The following is an 18,027-nucleotide window of genomic DNA, read 5'->3' as shown; positions in this document are numbered from 1 at the left end:
ACCTCCTGTCACCTCTCTCCAGGCAGCATCTCCCGAGCTGACTGATTTATCAAGGGCATAAGTAAAAGCATTGTCAGCATTGCTGACCCCTGAGCGGGACAGGGAGGAGGCTGCAAGGCAGAAAAGGGTGTTCCTGCAGGGACCCCGGGACACAGAGCGCACGCCGGGTCCTGGAGGAGCGCAGCGATGGTGTTACTTCACCTCCCGGGGGGCTGCAGGCCAGACCCCTCCAGCCTTAGTTCCTGGGCATGCAGTAAATGCCCAGTGACCTTACAGGGGTCCTGCTGGGGTCCTTGTAGGGACAAAGTGAGGGCGGATGGCACACGGCAGGGGAGTCGCAGCCCAGCGTCCCACTCTGCTCCCGCCCCACCAGGAGACCCTTCCCTGGCTGCTCCTCTGGGACTGGAGTGCAGCCAAGCAGTGCTGGCCAGGCGACTTCGTTAGGCTCTGGAGTGTTCATATCTGAAAAAAATAATAATCCTTTAATAGTCGGTTATTCAGTTATTCCGTTTCTGAGATCGGCTCTTTGTAGAGCGTGTTCTTCAGCTGTGCTCTCCATCAGGAAAAGGCTGAAAGCGGCTGAGGAATGCCCTCAGCTTGCCCGGCTGGGTCAGCGGACTCAGCGGGTGCCCAGAGCACCGCGTTGTGTCGGGGCCAGGCTGCGTCCTGCCCCCAGCCTGGCTCCTGCCACGGGGCTGCAGGCACTGTAGCACATAACCCCTTGGTGCGCCCCATGATTTCTGTTATATTACTTTATGCTGGTTATTCTGGCTTCCCCAGCCCTGAATAGGTTCAGTTCAGCGTGCCCGACTGCTCTTTTCTCCGTGCTCCCAGTTCCTCACCCGGGTCTGAGCTGTTATTGTTGAATCTCCTTCGACTAGACCTCGCTGGCTGGTGGGGCTCCCCTGCCTGCTGTCCTTCGGCCTCAGCATATACTTTCTGTTGCCATCCCAAATTGTGGCTTTTGTGCTACAACATCCGACCAAAGGGAAGGTTCTCTAAAACTGCTGCCTTGAGTTGTTCATTGTGGAGGCGCTGGGTGGGCTGCCCTTGGTCCCCTTTCCACAAGGGACTTCAGAGAAATCTGTTACGCTGCTGTGGCAACTGGCAACTTCTAAACAGGCAGAACAGGAGCTGCTGAGGTGGGAAGGTGCTTCCAGCGATGCTCTGGTCCCATCTCGCCTGCTGCAAGTAGCGTCAGCCCGAGCAGTTTGCCCAGCACTAATCCTGGTTGGGTGAGCACGGGGACTCCTCACCCTCTCTGGGCAAAAAATTCCGGTGTTTAATCACCCTCCCCATAGAAATTAGTTTTTTAGTGCAATTTCCTTTGCTTCAGCTTGTGCCACTTTTCCTTCCACTGGGCACTGCTGGGAAGGGTCTGTCTTCACCTGCTTTACTCCCCCACCAGGTGTTTATTTACAAGGACACGTTCTTGTGTTTTCTCTTCCATGTTTCGTCTTCTCTGCCACCCCGTGGGCTTGCACAGCTGCCCCAGCAGCTCTGTCCTCGGGCAGGAGCTTGGAGCACCCCCAGACCACGGAGGGGCAGCCGCAGCCCCACGCCTGCTGCTTTGCATCAAGAGCCCTTAGACATCAACATGTATTCGGCTCCACGCCCTCAACTTTCACCCATTTGAAAGGATCGTTACCATATTAACTTTTTCTTTTACAGTAATGTTATTCTGATGGCTGTCTGAAGTGAAATAATGGTTGCTTTTCCTGGAAACGTGGGGCGTAAAGCATTGCAGTCTGTTTTTATATCCTGATGTTTTAGATCATTAAATTCTCAGGGCTTAAGCTCTTATTTCTTGTTTTCGAGCGCTTAAGAGAACCTCCTGGGGCCCTATTGTACAAGCAAATACAAATAATACATTAATAAAACAGGGTTGTGTGTTTGTACTGCCAGCAGTCTGTAAGGATTGTGCCTAACACTTTGCACCATTAGCCCCGCAGCCATTCTGATTCTCTTCCCTGCTCAGATGGCACGTGAGAGATGTTCCCCGCTGCAAAGAGGTTTCTTCAGCCACAGCGCTAACATCTGATTTATCCAACTTTTTGTTGGTATACCTCCAGCAGTTTAGTTCTCTTTACTGGCTTTCCTCACTGCCGGTAATGATTAATTAACAGTTTGTGATGCATCAGCTGTAGAAGTGAGGGATAGCAGACAGGGACTGCAGTTACTAACTGCTGGTTACTGCTGCCCCTCGGGGAAGGAGCCCTCGTACTGCGCCTGCAGCAGTTTTGGTTTTATGAAGTACTTGAACTTTACAGTTAGACTCCTCAAATGATGGAGGGCATCTATTTGTGAGTATTAAAGCTGAGGTTTAAATGGGAGAAACAGCTCTTCTTGGCGGCCGTCATTGCCCCAAGAAAAAAGCATGCTGGAAGTATTTTACTTGATGTACATTAGAAAATGTTGTGGTGAAAGTAAATCAATAGCATTTCGTCCTCTCCACCAAACCACTCGTGCTGTATCTGACACCCCCCTGGTGTGTTCAGCGGGAGCTTCAAACCACTTTTTGTGGCATTTAGGTTTACTCCCTCTGTAGAATGAGTGTAAAAAAAACATTTGTGGGAAAAGTGTTTGCATGCCTCAGCCCGGTTTCGACGTGGGAGAGGGAGCAAACTGCTAGAGTTGAGAGCAAAGCATGGGGATTAGGGATTAGCCCCTAAAACCCATTCTTGAGATGAGATAGAAAAAATAAGATGGTCTGACTTTAACACCAGTGTTTGCAGCACCGAGGTGCTGGGCAGAGAGTTGTCCCCTCTCGTCCTGGCTTGCAAGACGGCAAGTGACCGGGCCTCAGACACAGGAGGACAGGGGAGGGAGGCTGGCAGCTTGCTGCACGTGCATGTCCTCTAACGGCCCAGGACTTTTTGTGAATGTTTGTATTACTGCAAAATTCGTGCTAGTACGGTTGGGTTTTGGTCACGGCTGCCGGCTCGCCACAAGCAGCCGTCGCTGGCCACGTGCCTTGGGCAGCTCTCCCTTGGCAGCCTCCCCGCGGCGGTGGCACGAGGCAGGGCAGCTCGTCCTGCGGCCCCTGCGCCCGGCCGCTGCACTGTTGGTTGGGAAACACGCTCTGAAGGGTGCATAAAGAGCTGAGCAGTGCTGGAGGCTGTGCCCGTGACCCCAGCAGGATGCAGGGCTCGGTAGGGTCAGCCCCATGTTTATGAGCCCCACGGGAGCCCCGTTTTGTGTGCCCCGTTTTGGAGCTGTGTGTAAGAGCGACCAAGAAACCTTTGGTGCTGGCAGGTCCCGGCGATGGCCGTAAGTGCGGGGCTGAGGGCTGGCTGATCAGAACCAAGCATGTGTCGGTTTCCTTTTCAATAACCATGTTTGTTAATCTTTGCAATCTGATTTCACACAGGTTTCAGCAGGAAAGACTTGCGGTTGTTTTTTTAAACGCGTTGCTTCTGCTGTATTTTGGCAGTGAACGTGCTCGGCTCGCTCCTGAGCTGCGGGCAGCCCCCTCCAGCATGGTCTCCTAGGGGACGTGGGTACTTCTGGCACGCTCCTCTGCCCCCAGGGGATGGAGGGTGAACCAGCGTGCCCCCGTGCCAAGAATCACAGTGGTCCCCTGAAATGGCAGCGTGGCATTCCCAGAGCCACCTTCCTGCGGTCACCTCAGTTGTTGCTGCCAGCTAGGATCGCTGCTCACCTCTGGCTGTGAGTGGTCCTCTGCAGCCTTTGCAGCAGGAAATGGCTTCTCTCCCTTTGGAGATCCCTTAAAGAAGTGGAATTTGGGGAGAACACTCGGGTATTTTCTAAGCTTGCTCCAAGCAGCGTGGCAGCACGCTATATGACTTAGGCTTGTCACACGTGTCTTCTGGGGTATCAGCGCCCTCCTGAACTGCCAGCGCTTCATTTACTGGCAGGTCGTACCCTCCTTGCTTGGCAGAGGTGATATGAAGCAGTTGTTCCGCTTCACACTTTAGCTAGCTATAAATTTCGTTCATTAGTCTACTGGAGCTTTCCATGCATGCGCTGATATTTTTCATTCTGGCACTTGAGACCAGTTTCTGCCCGGTCCAGTGTTCTGTTACAAGTGCGATGTCTTCAAATTCCCCAAATAGTGTCTGCTGTGTGAAGATCAAGTAGATTTTGTAAGACTTTCATCCCACCTCCCGCATACGGATTTCCTGTATTTTATTTCTCCCTGTTAAGTTTTTTTTCCTGTTTTATATCCTCCAGTGATGCGGATTATTCAGCCAGCAGTGGCGGTGCTACCCTTGCTGGTTTAAACAGGATGGATTTGTCCCAGTTGCCGCGTGCTCATTGCCAGCTTACGCTTTCTGTGCACAACAGAGACGTCCAGAAATCTGCTCTTAATTTTAGCACAAAAATATCCTATTGGAAAAAAAAACCACAACCCTAAAAGCTTCACTTCATGTTGGACCCCCGACTCTGCTGATTGCACCGGGGACCTGATCTGCTGATCTCTGAGGACTGGCTCTGTAGGATGGGTCTGTATCAGCAGGCTTTGAGGGCTGGTATTAAAAACATGACTTTATTTACTGTTGCCTTGAAGCTGTCTGCATTTGTTTACCACTGGGCTGACCTTTGGGGAGACATTTCTTGATTAACTGGGTATCTAATCACTTCAGACGATTGACAGGCACGCACGTATCGGCATTTTTCCTCCTGTTAGATATTTTCCCTCTGGTTTCTTATTTCCCTGCTAAATGATGCATTTATTTTGCAGTCTCTCATTTCTAAATATGTATTTATATGCTACGCGTAAAACAGAGTTTATCAGCTATGTGTAAAGTATTTCAGTTCACAGAATAATTGACCTTCAGTAATCATTCTCTCAATTGTTCTTTAATTGAAGTTACTCTTCCACAGACTTCTGTAATAAAGATGCTACACTATAGAATTATTTTCTCAAAACGCTGTTGAATCCTTGTAGGAATTAAGTCTTCTCTTACACTTATCCCTGGAGAGTGTAGCAGGTTTACCTGGTGCTTTAGGCTCTCAAGATGACAGGCAGCAGGCACTGAGTGTGTTGGATATGCTTTTGTGTGCATTGGCTTTTAGTTCCCTGCACATAGTCCAGCACCCTAAAGGCTCGCCCCTTGATCTCCTCTGCTGTTAGCTGGAGGAAGGAGGTGCTCCTTTTTTTTTGTTTGTGTTCTAGTTACTTGTTAATAATCTGGAACGCTTCCATAGTAAACTGGTGTAGAATATTGGTTTAATTTCCATGGAAAACACTTGCATGTTGTTTTAGGACGGTGATGATTTGATTTTTACACAGAGGGCAAAATTCACTTATATTGTTTGTAGGCCAGAGGGACCTGCAGAAGCAAAATGTGGCTGGGATAGAAAGATAGTGGGAAACTTCCATTTTATCTGGGGAAGGGTGATAGGGTGAACTCCTAAAACAGAGCCTTGAACTCAGTGTCCTGGCCCCTGTCCTGGCTTTGCCCTAGCCAGTGGGATGCCGTGAGGGCATTGCAGTGCATAAAGGTCTGAGGTTTTGTGATGAGAAGTTCAGTTCAGCAGCAGATATCCTTATTACCTCATTGTTCTGTGCTGGGGAAAAAATGGAATAAACTGAATAGTGTACCACAAGTGGCATTGAAATTGAGGTAACCCGTATGCCACAGACATGTTAATAGGTAAGGGAGAATCTCTTAATTCAAGTGATGAAAGTCTGGACTTTGTGGAGCTGGAGAACCTGACTCCAGCCCTTGCTGTGCTGTGAAATCCTGGCCTTGGTGCGCAGTGGCCTTTGTCACATCATGCAGCTGATGTGCTGAGCGAGTGCAGTGAGTTAATCCAGAAAATCTAACCGGAGTTTTGTCCAGAACGCTGTGTTTCACCTACCTCTAGAATTTAGTGGAAGATGAAGGGAAGGAGAGGGGAAAGGGGCAGATGTCGGCAGGGAGGCTGGATCCATCCCATGGCCAAGCGATTAAGGATGCGTTGATGGCCAAAGTCCTTTTGTCACCAGTAACTGCTGCAGAGAGCAGCCCTTGGAGGAGGCATCTGAGTAACTCCAAGGAGAGAAGTTCTCAGAGTGCTGCCTGGAGCAGTGCACGGGGATAAATCCAGCCGGGGCATCCTGGTGCGGCGCGAGCTGCCCGCAGCGCTCAGCTGGCTCATCTTCGGCACGGGAATGGAGGGACCGGGTCTGCCGGGGATGCGGAGGGCAGCGAGGGGTGGGTGCTGCTCTTGTAGCCACGAGTGCTGCAGGTACCGTGGTTGTCCGTAGCAGTTTGTGCCACACTTGTTGTAACAGTAGGTTCTAAGTGAGGTACTTGCACTGTTTCCTGGCTGTGATTTTTAGCTGTCACTTTGTGCTTCCAATAAAATGTTCAGCGTAACTGATCGCCCGAGAGCCTTTTCTCTGCAATGTTGTACCTAATGTGCTGGAAGAGTTATCGGACAGGGGCAGGCAGTGCTTTGTCTGTCCTTGTTCAGCCTGTCCAAAAGTGACCAGGGCCAGGTGATCCAGCTGGAGGAAATAAAATAGCCGTAGAGCAACTAATGGTGAGATTTTAAGCCTGGGAAAGCAAATTAAAGTGAGAAACTTCCTGGTTACTTTCCAAATAAGTAAAAGCTCCTGTGAAAATAAAGTGGCCTGGGTTTTATAGAGAGGAGATGGGGCTTTGTAGAGCAAAAGGTGGCTCAGCTCACAGATGTGGAGCTTTCTTTGAAGAACAAGTGAGGTGGCTCCTGGTTCGGCTCTGCTTTGTCTTACGCTGTGGCTTCTTGGAATAAACTAATGTTTTTTTTTTCTCCTATTTGAAGCTGTGTGGAAGGCTGGAACATCATCCATGTGTCAGTGTCGATTGGTAATGAATTATTATTTATTTTTTTTTACAGCAACAGCGTACAGTCTATAGGCTGACACTGGTGAAAGCTTGGAACGTGGATGAACTCAAAGCCTATGCTGACCTGGTATCCCTGGGTAAACCAGACTTCATCGAGGTCAAGGTGAGTTGCACATCAGTATTTTACCTCTTTCCTCCCTGTTTCCCACATAAACAGTGTTAAACTTTCGTTCTTCCAAAGGTTTCGCTCATGTATAAGGAACATATCTCTTGCTTTTAACATCAGGCAGACAGGTTTCAAATGCCTTATACATGTGTTCAGCATAGTCTTCAGTGTTACGCGAGACCAGCTTTGTGGCAGCTGACATCAATTTCTGCCCAACAGAATCATAACCCTCCGGGCTTTTTTGTATTTCTCATGAAAGCAGGGACAGATAAATAGTTTTAGACTTGTTTCTTTTATGTCAGCCAACATTTTAAGCAAAATGTTCTAGGACAGGCTGGTAGTTTGTGGCATTATTCTTCCCACCGTGGTCTCAAATTCTGCCGGGGGAAAGGCGATAATGTCTGACTCACTGATGTAGTATTCATCAGGCTGTGCAAAACAGGAGGAAATACTGTCCTCGGGACTGGAAGAGCAACTAACAGGAGCATGTGAGATACAGTAGGGCAGGAGGTGCTTTATCTTGGGATTAATCAATTTAGTATACAGAGAATGAAAAAAAAAATATATATATATCACAATGTGTTCTGTAAGGAGTCATCATCAGCGTTTTCTTCCAGCAGCTCCCCCTGCAGACCAGCACGTCTACCTCAGGTCTGCATATTTCCAACCCTATTACTTCTGCGCTTTCCTTTCTTTTTCCTTTTTTCATTTTTCTTCCCTTTGTAAAACCTTTATTTACTGCTGCTTTGAAGAAAAAAGTTTGCTGCAATTTCCTTATGAAACAAAACCCAAAGGGGTCTTACAAGAAGGATGGAGAAGAACTCTTTCCTTGGGTAGATAATGATAGGACAAGGGGGGTGGTCTTAAGCTAAAAGAGGATAGATTTGATTAGACATTAGGAAGAAATTCTTCACCCAAAGGGCGGTGAGGCACTGGCACAGGCTGCTCAGAGAAGTTGTGGATGCCCCAGCCCTGGAGGTGCTCGAGGCCAGGCTGGATGGGGCTTTGGGCAACGTGGTCTGGTGGGTGGCATCCTTGCCTATGGCAGGGGGGTTGGAACTGGATGACCTTTAAGGTCACTTCCAACCCAAGCCTTTCTATAATTCTATGATATTATCACTATTGGGAGTTCTTCTTGTCTTTGAATGTGCTGCTGAAGTTGATAGCTTGATACAAACTAAGATGCTGAGTATGGTTTGGGGGGGGGGAAACCCTCAGTTTTACAATGCATGTCAGACTGTTTTATAAGTAAAGTAAAACCTGGCAGAAGAGCTGCTCCTGCGGGACCCTTCCACCTTGCATCTCCTCCCTGTCTCCCTGCAGCCTGATGGTACAAGACCCTTCCTTGCAGCAGTGAGGAAGACAGAGATGAGTGCATGCCAAGTGTGGAGGGTGAGGCTGTACATGCTACTTAGACTGCTCTGTCATGTAGAGACTTTGATTAACTTACACCTGTTTCATTTTTACTAATTAATGTTTCCGAGTGCAGATTCCCCTGAGTGCTCTCCAGGGCAAACATCTGTCTCCTCCAAGGCTGCAGTTCCCTTTGCCTAGGGAAGGATTCAGCCTCACAGCTGCGGTTCTCAGCGCTCCCAGCAACTCCTCCCTGGCAAAATCATGGTCTGGACTGTTGGGGAAGTAGATGAGAAGCCCCCTGAGGTGGTCAGGGATTGACTCATGGTGCTTACCCAGCCGGGCCAGGCTCCTGCCCAAGCTGCTTCCATCAAAAACGTTGCCTTTGAACTGGGCACTTCAAGGTGCTTCTCAGTTCTCAAGCAGCGATGACTTTACTCCAGGGAAAGGATGTATACTGAGCACTTCACCCTGTTTGCAGAAGTAGTAACTGAGGTGGAGAGGGGCTGCATGGCACTTCACAAAAGCCATGCGGCACGGTGGGGTAGCTGAGGGTTTGGCCTCACTCAGGAACCAGCCGCACACCAGGCTGCAGGGGGGCTTGCAGGGGTCACAGGATGAGGAAGGAAGGTGGGTGCTTGTGGTGCCTGCTGGCCGTGAGTTGTTGGGTGCTTTTGGGAGTTTTTGTGCACTGACGTAAGTTAGCAGTCTTGTTGGGTTTCGTTTTTTTCAAAAGAAGTGCATGCCGTTTAATTCTACTTAATTAGATTAGCGAGCAGGGTGCTTTCATCTAAATGGAACAGAACTACTGGTGCGAGTTCAGAAGAGGGCTACAAAGATGATGAGAGGACTGGAGCACCTGTCATATAAGGACAGGCTGAGAGAACTGGGCCTGTTTAGCCTGGAAAAGAGGAGACTGCGAGGAGACCTCACCTATGTGTATAAATATCTGAGGGGAGGGTGTCAAGAGGATGGAGCCGGTCTCTTCTCAGTTGTGCCCAGTGACAGGACGAGAGGCAACGGGCACAAACTGAAGCACAGGAGGTTCTGGCTCAGTATGAGGGGGCGCTTCTTTACTGGGAGGGTGACAGAGCACTGGGACAGGCTGCCCAGAGAGGTTGTGGAGTCTCCTTCTCTGGAGATACTCAAAACCCACCTGGATGCCATCCTGTGCAAGGTGCTCTAGGTGATCCTGCTTAGCAGGGGGGTTGGACCAGGTAATCTTCAGAGGTCCCTTCAAACCTCGGCCATTCTGTGATTCTGTGAATGTTTTCAGAAATACTCCAGCAGGTAAGGGAAGGTCTGTTAGTGCTGCAGGACAGAAACATCTCCCAGACCCTGGCCTCACAGGATACTGATCTGGGCCAGGTCGTGGTTTGTCATTTCATGCCAAGGGGCAGGATACCTCATGCCTCAGTTTCTTCCTCCATGAGTAGGTTGTGGTTGGTGTACCTGGTGGTTGGTGTACCTGCACCACTGCCACAAAAGCCCTCTGCAGGCATGAGGAAAGCCTCTAGTCTTGGAAGTATGAACAGCAGTACTCAGGACATGGGAAAACCCAGGCTAAAGCCTTTCCAGAGGATGCAACGCACACCACCCTTGTCTCTGCTAGTTGCTGTACTTTGGCTGGAAGTGATGGGGAGAGAGCCTTCCTTCCCTGCCCACAGCCTTCACTAAATAAAGCTTCCCTTTAAAAAGCAAAGAAATTTTGTGGTGGCTTTCCTGGAACAAGGGATTTGCTTGTCATTAGGTTGTGTTTAAACAGACCTAAAAAAGGCAAAAGGCGTGCTCCCAGATTTCCGTATGAGATGTTTTTGTGAGAGCCAGTTGTTCTTAAACAATTTGCCTTTTTCTTGCCTCATTGGAACATTGCACTTGCTCCAAAAGTTGGGCACGTAGTGATCTGCAGAGGGAAAGTAGCTCACAGTAAATGCAGGATTAGCCCAGCCAGTGGCCTTATTTGTTTCGCATAGTTTCATCTGCCAGTTCCTGCTGAACAGCCGCGTTCCTAAAGTGTGGAAGATGTGGCTCTGCGGGGAGGCACAACAGCGTTCTCCTCTGGCTGCTGTGCATCTGTGACTTTGCAATGCAAATGGATTACATGGCTTCTCACCTTGGGAGCGGAACCAGTTTTTCCCTTTTTCTGAGCCAGAAGGGTCAAGCAGCCAGCTCCAGGGGGCTTGTGAACATCGAGTCGAGTTGCTGCAGGGAAGGAGGCTCCAGCCAAGCCCCAGGTGGAGAGGCTGACAGGGACAGGGGTGTTCAGGGTGGCTTCCTCGCTTTGCTGACCTCTGAAGTGTCCTCTGTTCACCGGTGGTGGTGTCCCCATCGCTGCTGGTGATGGTCATGTTGCTGCAGTGCCTGCCACCTGCTGTGGCACCCCTATGTAACAGAATTTATAGGCTACCCTGCTTTGCTCTCAGTTGTACATTCTGGAGATAGCTTCTTCCCACAGCATCTTTTTTAAAGCTGGTTTGTGAAGCCCTTTTCCAGTGTCCTACCCACGCAATCAGCACTCTTGCATGGCAGGATCACCAGGGCACATAGCCACTGCGAGGATTTCAGGGGTGTTGTGCAAACCTTTGAGCTGCCCTGATGATGAACAAGCTGGAATTAGGAGAAATTTCTTTGCTGAAAGGGTTGTGTGGCATTGGAATAGGCTGCCCGGGGAAGCAGTTGAGTCACTGTCCATGGAGATCTTCAAGAAGTGTGTGGATTTGGAACTTAGTAGCATGGTTTAGTGGTGGACTTAGTGCTAGGTTAAAGGCTGGACTAGATGATCTTAGAGGTGTTCTCCAACCTGAATGATCCTGTGATTCCATGAGTTGAGGTTATTCCATTGCTTCTGCCCATACACTGCAGGGTGAAGCAAAAGCTGGGGTCTCTGTCCCTCTGACTGCTCTGGAATAAAAGGTGAGTAGACGTAGGCAAAGGGCAGCAGCAGCAAAGAGACTGCATTGGTAATTCAAGTGTAGCCCCAACGCTTGGGGAATTTGCAGTTGTGCAGGCAAAGCGTACGCAGACTATGGCATAATCCCACGGTGGTCAGAGTGGTGCTTGGTCTGATAATGTATAAAGCTGGGAGTTAAATTCTGACCCAGAAGAATCCCGGCAGGGTTGAGGACTGTTCAAACCTAGCACTTGTTGCTGTCGCAGTTCCTGTTCATGGGCTCCTCTATGTACTGAACAAAAACTCTCTTGCCGGTGTGTAATTGTCCTTGTGTCCAGCTGTGGTATTTGTGGCGTTCACGCTGCATTTGTGACATGGGTATTTTCTCCAAAAGACTGATTTTTTTTTTTTTGATCAGAAGTAACCTCTTATGTTTCTTTGAGGATGAAACACTAAAGAATCGGTTTGGCATGTGCTTGGGACGTGTTTTGTTGTTGTTTTTTTTTCCAAGACCCCAGTGAGATAGGTTAAGGCAAAGACCAGGTCATGCTTAAAGCAAATAAACAAAAAAAATTACAAGATACTGCAAAGCATCTGCCAGAAAATGAGGCTCATCTCTGCGGGATTTCCTGGTTAAATACTTGAGATAAATGACGTTCATTTAAAATGAATGTAGCTAATCCCCTGTTGCTCCAGAGAGGCTCACAGGGTGGAGTGGGTAGAGATTTAGATTCTTGCAGAGCTTAATACTTGTTCTCATTTACATGAGTATCTTACAGCAGTGTAACTCTGTGGGACCCTGTTCTCTTATTTAAGCCAATAGAAATTAGTGTTGATTACTGGTGTGCAAAAACCCAAGTAAAGGAAGAATCAGTCATGTGGTCATTAAATACACATCACTTTTATTTATTACATTAGTCAACTTGAATGCCATAACATCTCTATCACAGTCATACTGGGTTGATTGTTAGATTTAATATCTAGGATGCGCAGCTCATCTTTTTGTAGTGGCAAGCATTGCAAAACCCTCTTCTTGTTTTAAAAGCCAGAGGCTTCTGTTAACACACAGTATGTTGCCATTTATATTTGTTCTTAAACCCAAAGGGGCAAAAGTGTTCAGAAGGGAAAAATGTAAGCAGGTCCTAAAGAATTCGTTCAATAGCCTATGAGTGGAGCATGCTGTGGGGTTGTGTTAGCTCAGGGCCAGCCGAGCACCCAAAACCCTTGTGGACCTTTGAGCCCTGCAGGCAGATCACGGAGCAGCTGGGTACGTTTGCATGTGTAATTGTGGTTGTGCCCAGGCATCCCCTCCGCGCCGCCAACAGATGTAAGACTGCGTGCGTGCAAGTGTGCTTGTGAAGGGCTGATCCTTGCACGCTTGGCTTTTGACTTCAGAGCTGTGTCTGTGATGGTGCGGGAGGTGCGGTCGCTCTGCTCGGTGCTGGAGGTGAACCAGCCCTCCTCGGGGAGGCCATCTGTATTTGCTGAAGTGAAGCTGCATCTTGCAGCTCTCCAAATCAGCCTGAGCAGAGCCCTGCTGCTTCTCTCCAGCCTTTTCATTTGAAGGAGGGAAAAATAATAAGAAATCCTGTTGGGTTTGTCCTCTGGTCAAGGGCTGTTTATATCACGGAGCTTGGGCAGAGCAGGGTTGGGATTTGTGGCACTGCACAGAATTTCCTCGAGCCTTCATAGAATCATAGAATATCCCGAGTTGGAAGGGACCCATAAGGATCATCAAGTCCAACTCCTGGCACCGCACAGGTCTGCCCAAAAGTTTAGACCATGTGACTAAGTGCACAGTCCCATCTCTTCTTAAATTCGGACAGGCCTGGTGCAGTGACTGCTTCACTGGGGAGCCTGTTCCAGTGTGCGACCACCCTCTCGGTGAAGAACCTCTTCCCTGATGTCCAGCCTAAACTTCCCCTGCCTCACCTTAACACCGTTCCCGCGGGTCCTGTCACTGGTGATAACGGAGAATAGGTCACCTGCCCCTCCACTCCCCCTCGTGAGGAAGCTGTCGGCTGTGATGAGGTTCCCCCCCGCAGCCTCCTCTTTTCCAGGCTGAACAGGCCTAGTGACCTCAGCTGCTCCTCACATGTCTTCCCCTCTAGGCCCTTGACCATCTTCGTCGCCCTCCTCTATTCCTCAAATTGATGTTCAGCTGCTTGAAAGCACTTGTCCTTGGTGGCTGTGCCATAGCTCTGGTTCCAGCACATCACCCAGCTCGTGGCTCAGGGTCCAACTCGTGTTCAGCAGAGCTAAGAACGAGGTTCTGCAGCTGCAGCTCCTGGTCAGCATCTGAGGCTTTGCTACAAAATTAAAATGTCCAAGTCAATGTCTGAGAGGAAGGACCAGAGGGACATATCTGTCCCAGTCTGCTCAGTCTTGTCCTCTTAAACAGTAAAGACTAAGTGCTTCAAATAATGAGGAAAATGAGCTCTGCTTTAGTGAGTTTTTAATTACATGCACCAATAAGTGATTGCCCCTGCCTGTCAAAAAGCTACTCAGAGTCTTGGTGCCATTCCAGTTAGATGAGGAGAAGACGAAATTAAAAATCACCTATCCTCGTGCCTGCCATAAAACAAACCTAACCAACGTGTAATTGCTTGAAGGGGGGAAAAACAAACAAAAAAGACTTGCTGTTTGCACCAAGCAGCAAGGCATGGGCCCAAGAGCATCTCTGCACTTTGCGTGGACCAGACAGGAGGCGTGGAAGGGGCTGAGGTGCCCACAGCAAGGCTGAGCAGCGCTGTGCGACCCCCCGGGGCGAGCTGTGGGGCGGTTGGGGCCACCCCAGGGACCGGCCGTTCGGGCACCCCAGTTGCCCTGGGTGGGAGCACGAGGCTGCACATGGCACGGGCGGCTTCTGGGTAGGTCCCGAGCTGCCTCTGCTGAAATCTCCTCCTTTAATTATTTACATCTGGGTGACAGAGGCAGGGAGCCGGCTTGATATTTCTGTTGATTCAGCTAAAAGTTGCTAACACACGGTGTGTCTGAGGAGTTCGGCTTGACAGGCATTTTTTGCATTCTTGGAGCACCTATTAAGGCTTGATAACGAGCTTCATTGCAAACGTAGGTGAATGATTACATCTTGAATCTTCAAGTGAAGGTGCCACATCATGTCATTGAAAAGTCAGTCTTTAGTCCAAGCCTGCGTTTTGTTGCAGATACATTTCTGAAACTGAGAAGGAATTTTTGCAGTCCTGCACTGGGCTTGGGTGCAAAGGCGCAACCCCTGTGAACATCCAGGCGTAAGGAGGTAGCTGGCAGCTTTCAGCACGAGAAAAGGGATTAGCCTCCAAAATAAGTGGGAAGCACAACACATGGGAATGGCTTGTGGGGCTTTTAGCTATGACCAGATGAAGTTGTAGAATATAAAGTCTCTTTAGCTCATGGCAACTGGCCACGTGTGATGGCCCAGCGCTGCTGTGGGTGTTTGTAACAATGACGTGGGGAAATGGTTTCTGTCCTCTGCCTGCTTTGTTGCAGGGGAAGGGGGCTAGCACCGTTAGCCCATTGCAGCTGGGGGACCTGGAGCACGATAGGAAGGATCACAGCAAAGCAAGTCGCTGTCAGGCTGAAGTCTCCCCCTTGCATGCCAGTCTTGAGTCTTCCTAACTTCTCCTGCCTGCCTCCGTGCGGTCTCTTTAGAGGGCATGAGGAGTGGTGGCTGGGGGATTTAACAGTGAGCATTTCTCTTGCAAGATCTGTATCATTCACTTCTAAAAGCTGGAAGGAAAGTTCACATCCAGCGTTTCAGAGCTTAGCCTTTATGCGAGGAGTTCAAGGGAGTTGCTGAAGATTTATGGGCTGCTGTGGCGCAGATCTGCATGGAGCCGTATGTGTGGTGCATCCGGAGAACTCCCGATAAATATCGGGGTTATGCTGCCTAACTAGCCATTTCCATTCCTGCTCTTCGCATTTAACTGACACAAATAAACCAACGTCCTTTGTTAAATCAACTTGAAAGTGACTATTAAAAACAAAAAGCAGCCGACAAGGCCGAATCCATTCCAGCGAGGAGCAGACATGCATCAGAGCTTGTGTATATAATTTGGACAATGCTGATGCTCAGATCATAAGCATTTTTATTGCAGGGTGTGTGATCTATCAACATGTCATTTGAGGCTTTTTATATTCATCTTGGGACAGGACTGCCCCAGTTTTGGAGCAGTGGCTGTGTGGCTCAGCAGGTCAGGAGCACTTGGCCGACGCTCTGTTCTTCTGTTAATTCACCAAAGCCTCAATTGAACAAATGTATAATTTGTGGGCTCGGAGCTCAGAAAATTCACTTGTTCCGTAATTAAGTTGGGAAGCCTGCACTTTATCTGAGCTAAGAAACAAAGTGCTGTCATATTTACTTCCCTTCCTTCATAGTCCCGTGGATTAAAATGACTGGTAGCTGATGAGATCTCCGGCGAGGAGCCAGATCGCAGCGAAGCAAATGTGCCGAGCAGCAGGCGACGTGAGCTTCTCATGTTTCTCACTCGCCACAGCAGTAATCATCTCGGCACAACGTGTTGCTTAAATACAGTTGTGCACGCTTGGCTCTGTTACAGCAGCACATAAATCCCGAGTGCGCTCGCTGAGGGTGCTCTGGATTCCCACCAGCATAACCAAGAACATCCGAGTTGCTTTTCAAAAGGCTTTCTTTCAAGGTATTCGCCCAAAGCTGTGTGGCATGATTAGGATGCTAAAGCATCCGTATTAAAGACTAATTAAGAGGCAGCATCATTGATGTTTCTACTGCAGGGAATTTTCTATAAGCACTAGGGTGTACAATAGAACAGTTTCCTTTTTAATACTTGATGTCTTAATAACTGTCTTCGTGTATTACTAAAAAATATAACATGACCGCCCTAATCAACTGTTCACATTTTTTAAGTGGTATCAGCACTCTTAATTAACTCAAGTTTTAAGAAGTTGGAGAAGTTGAAAGCTGATGTGCTTTCATTCGGTGTGCTGCTAAGCTGATTTTCATTGATTTGTGCATGTGAATTAATCAGCCATCCGAGCACTTAGTTATTCCATTTGCCTCTGTGCTTTCTTTGCTTGTAAATGATATCTTTGAAGTTTATTAAAAGAATGAGTCATGTTGTAGCTCGCTAAGAATTTTCCCCCTCATAGTCATCCATTTTTCATGCTGCTCAAATCATAATCTGTATAATGAACAAGGGAAAATATTGCTATATGGAGCTGTGTCTGTACCGCTGAACTTTGGAGATGCATATCTTAGTTTCTTGGCTGGCTGCTCCAATAAGAACACTTAAAGTCTTTTTCAGACTTTCAAAGCTGGGCTTAAAAAAATTAATGGACTTCCCTGTTTAGTGTTCCCCCGATTCGTGTGCTGTTGTGCACAGTCAACCTGTTTGTGCTCCAGCTCTGAGTTATGGCATGCAGCTCAAATATTGTTTGCCTGGGCAGATTAATAGAGGAGGGTCATCGTAAATTTAACAGCGAGAAAGTAATTGCTTCCAAAACTTGCACAGTTTCTAATTAGCATGAGTCTGTTTCTTCGTAGCGCCCCCCTTTAAGCATCTGCCTTACAGCGTGGTTCACCTTGCTTTAATTTCAAGTGTTTGCTAAAGGTCTGTTTATTGCTGGACGTGACATGTTTGGCTTTAATGTAGCTGAACTGGGAATGGGGCATGCAATGTCAGCTGGGAGCGGGTGCCATAAACATGGTGGGGATGCAGGTGCCAGGTAGGAGAAGTGTTCTTGAGAGGAAAAACATGACAGTGCATGTTTGAAATGCCCGTGCTTGATGGGATTTTGTGCTTGGAACAAAACAGCGGAAGTGTTGAGTTCAGGGGACTTGGGCTTTTGTCTGGAAGAAAAGCCAAGCTTCCTATGTGAATTTGCCCTTCTGAGTGTCAGTGAGTTTGTGACCTTTGTTGTGATATGACAGGTTAAACTGCTTCAATACACCTGTAACGAGTTTTATCTGGAAAGGCAGAACTAAGCAACAAGACACTTCAGAAAACTTCATACTGCTGAGCTAATTTATGAAAACTTTAACTCAAAGATGGAGCAAGGCTTAAGTGAAATTGTGGTCACTGCTAAGACTGATCACTTGAACCTCCTCAGATACTGATTTATATCTCCAAATTAAAATAAAAAATCTCCAAGTTATAGGGTTAGAAGTGGCTTGGTCTTCTCTGGACTAGGAGAACCTGTGGAGCTGCGCTGCCTGGGCTGCAGGGCACGAGTACTGCTGCAGAAAACCAGGTCTTCTGGGTCACTGCGAACGAAGCAGGGAGGAAAGCATCTTCTGAACAACGCCACTTCATTCAGTAACTAGTTCTGAGGGTGCTTCAGGGAAACAGCTTTTCTGATTGCTTTCTGGGAGACTTGTGCTCTTCATGTGCACACTGGTGAGCCACAGAGCTTTGCAGACCGGTTTGCAGTGGGAAGCTGCTGTCCGTGCTCTGCGCAGCCGATGCTCGTAGCGCTTGTCATATCAGCCTGCAGGTGCTGGGTACTTCCCACCCCATGGAAAAGGGTTTTTGGGGTTCCAGCACTGCACGACCTTTATTTCTGCTGAGTCAGTGGTGCTGTGGCAGCCAGGAGTGGCAGGGGCTGTGGTGGGTGCAGGCGGCGCCGTTGTTTGTGCGGGCAGGGTCAGGGGAAATCTGCAATCAGCACCCCTCAGTTTTGTGAAAATCCCTCCGCTTCTTGCATACACTGGTTCTGGGGCAGTTGCTTCGGCTCTCAGCATTTCACAAAGCAACGTGGACTTCTCACTGAGTGGTAGGATTATAGAAATTATAAACTGTTCCGATGGCCTTTGGCCAGAAAATCGCAAGCTGCTTTTTAATGTGGTCAAATAAATTCTGCTC

General features: G+C 48.5%; 1 protein-coding gene across 5 annotated transcripts in view; it reads left to right on the top strand.

The window, feature by feature from the left end:
- TYW1B (tRNA-yW synthesizing protein 1 homolog B) overlaps positions 1-18,027 on the top strand; it is a 107,695-nt gene that overhangs the window by 72,970 nt on the left and 16,698 nt on the right. For 4 of the 5 annotated variants that reach the window (XM_083805799.1, XM_083805800.1, XM_083805801.1 and 1 more), the window contains one exon: positions 6,832-6,942. In XM_083805799.1, the coding sequence (XP_083661925.1) occupies positions 6,832-6,942 (111 nt within the window). Of the gene's footprint in view, positions 1-6,831; positions 6,944-18,027 lie in introns of those variants that run through there. The other variant, XR_014574114.1, reaches the window with a different exon arrangement.

This window comes from Anser anser (assembly GCF_964211835.1).
Source record: "Anser anser genome assembly, chromosome: 20".
NCBI lineage: Eukaryota > Metazoa > Chordata > Aves > Anseriformes > Anatidae > Anser > Anser anser.
Note: the sequence above shows the minus strand (reverse complement) of the source record. Positions and strands in the feature narration are given on the sequence as shown.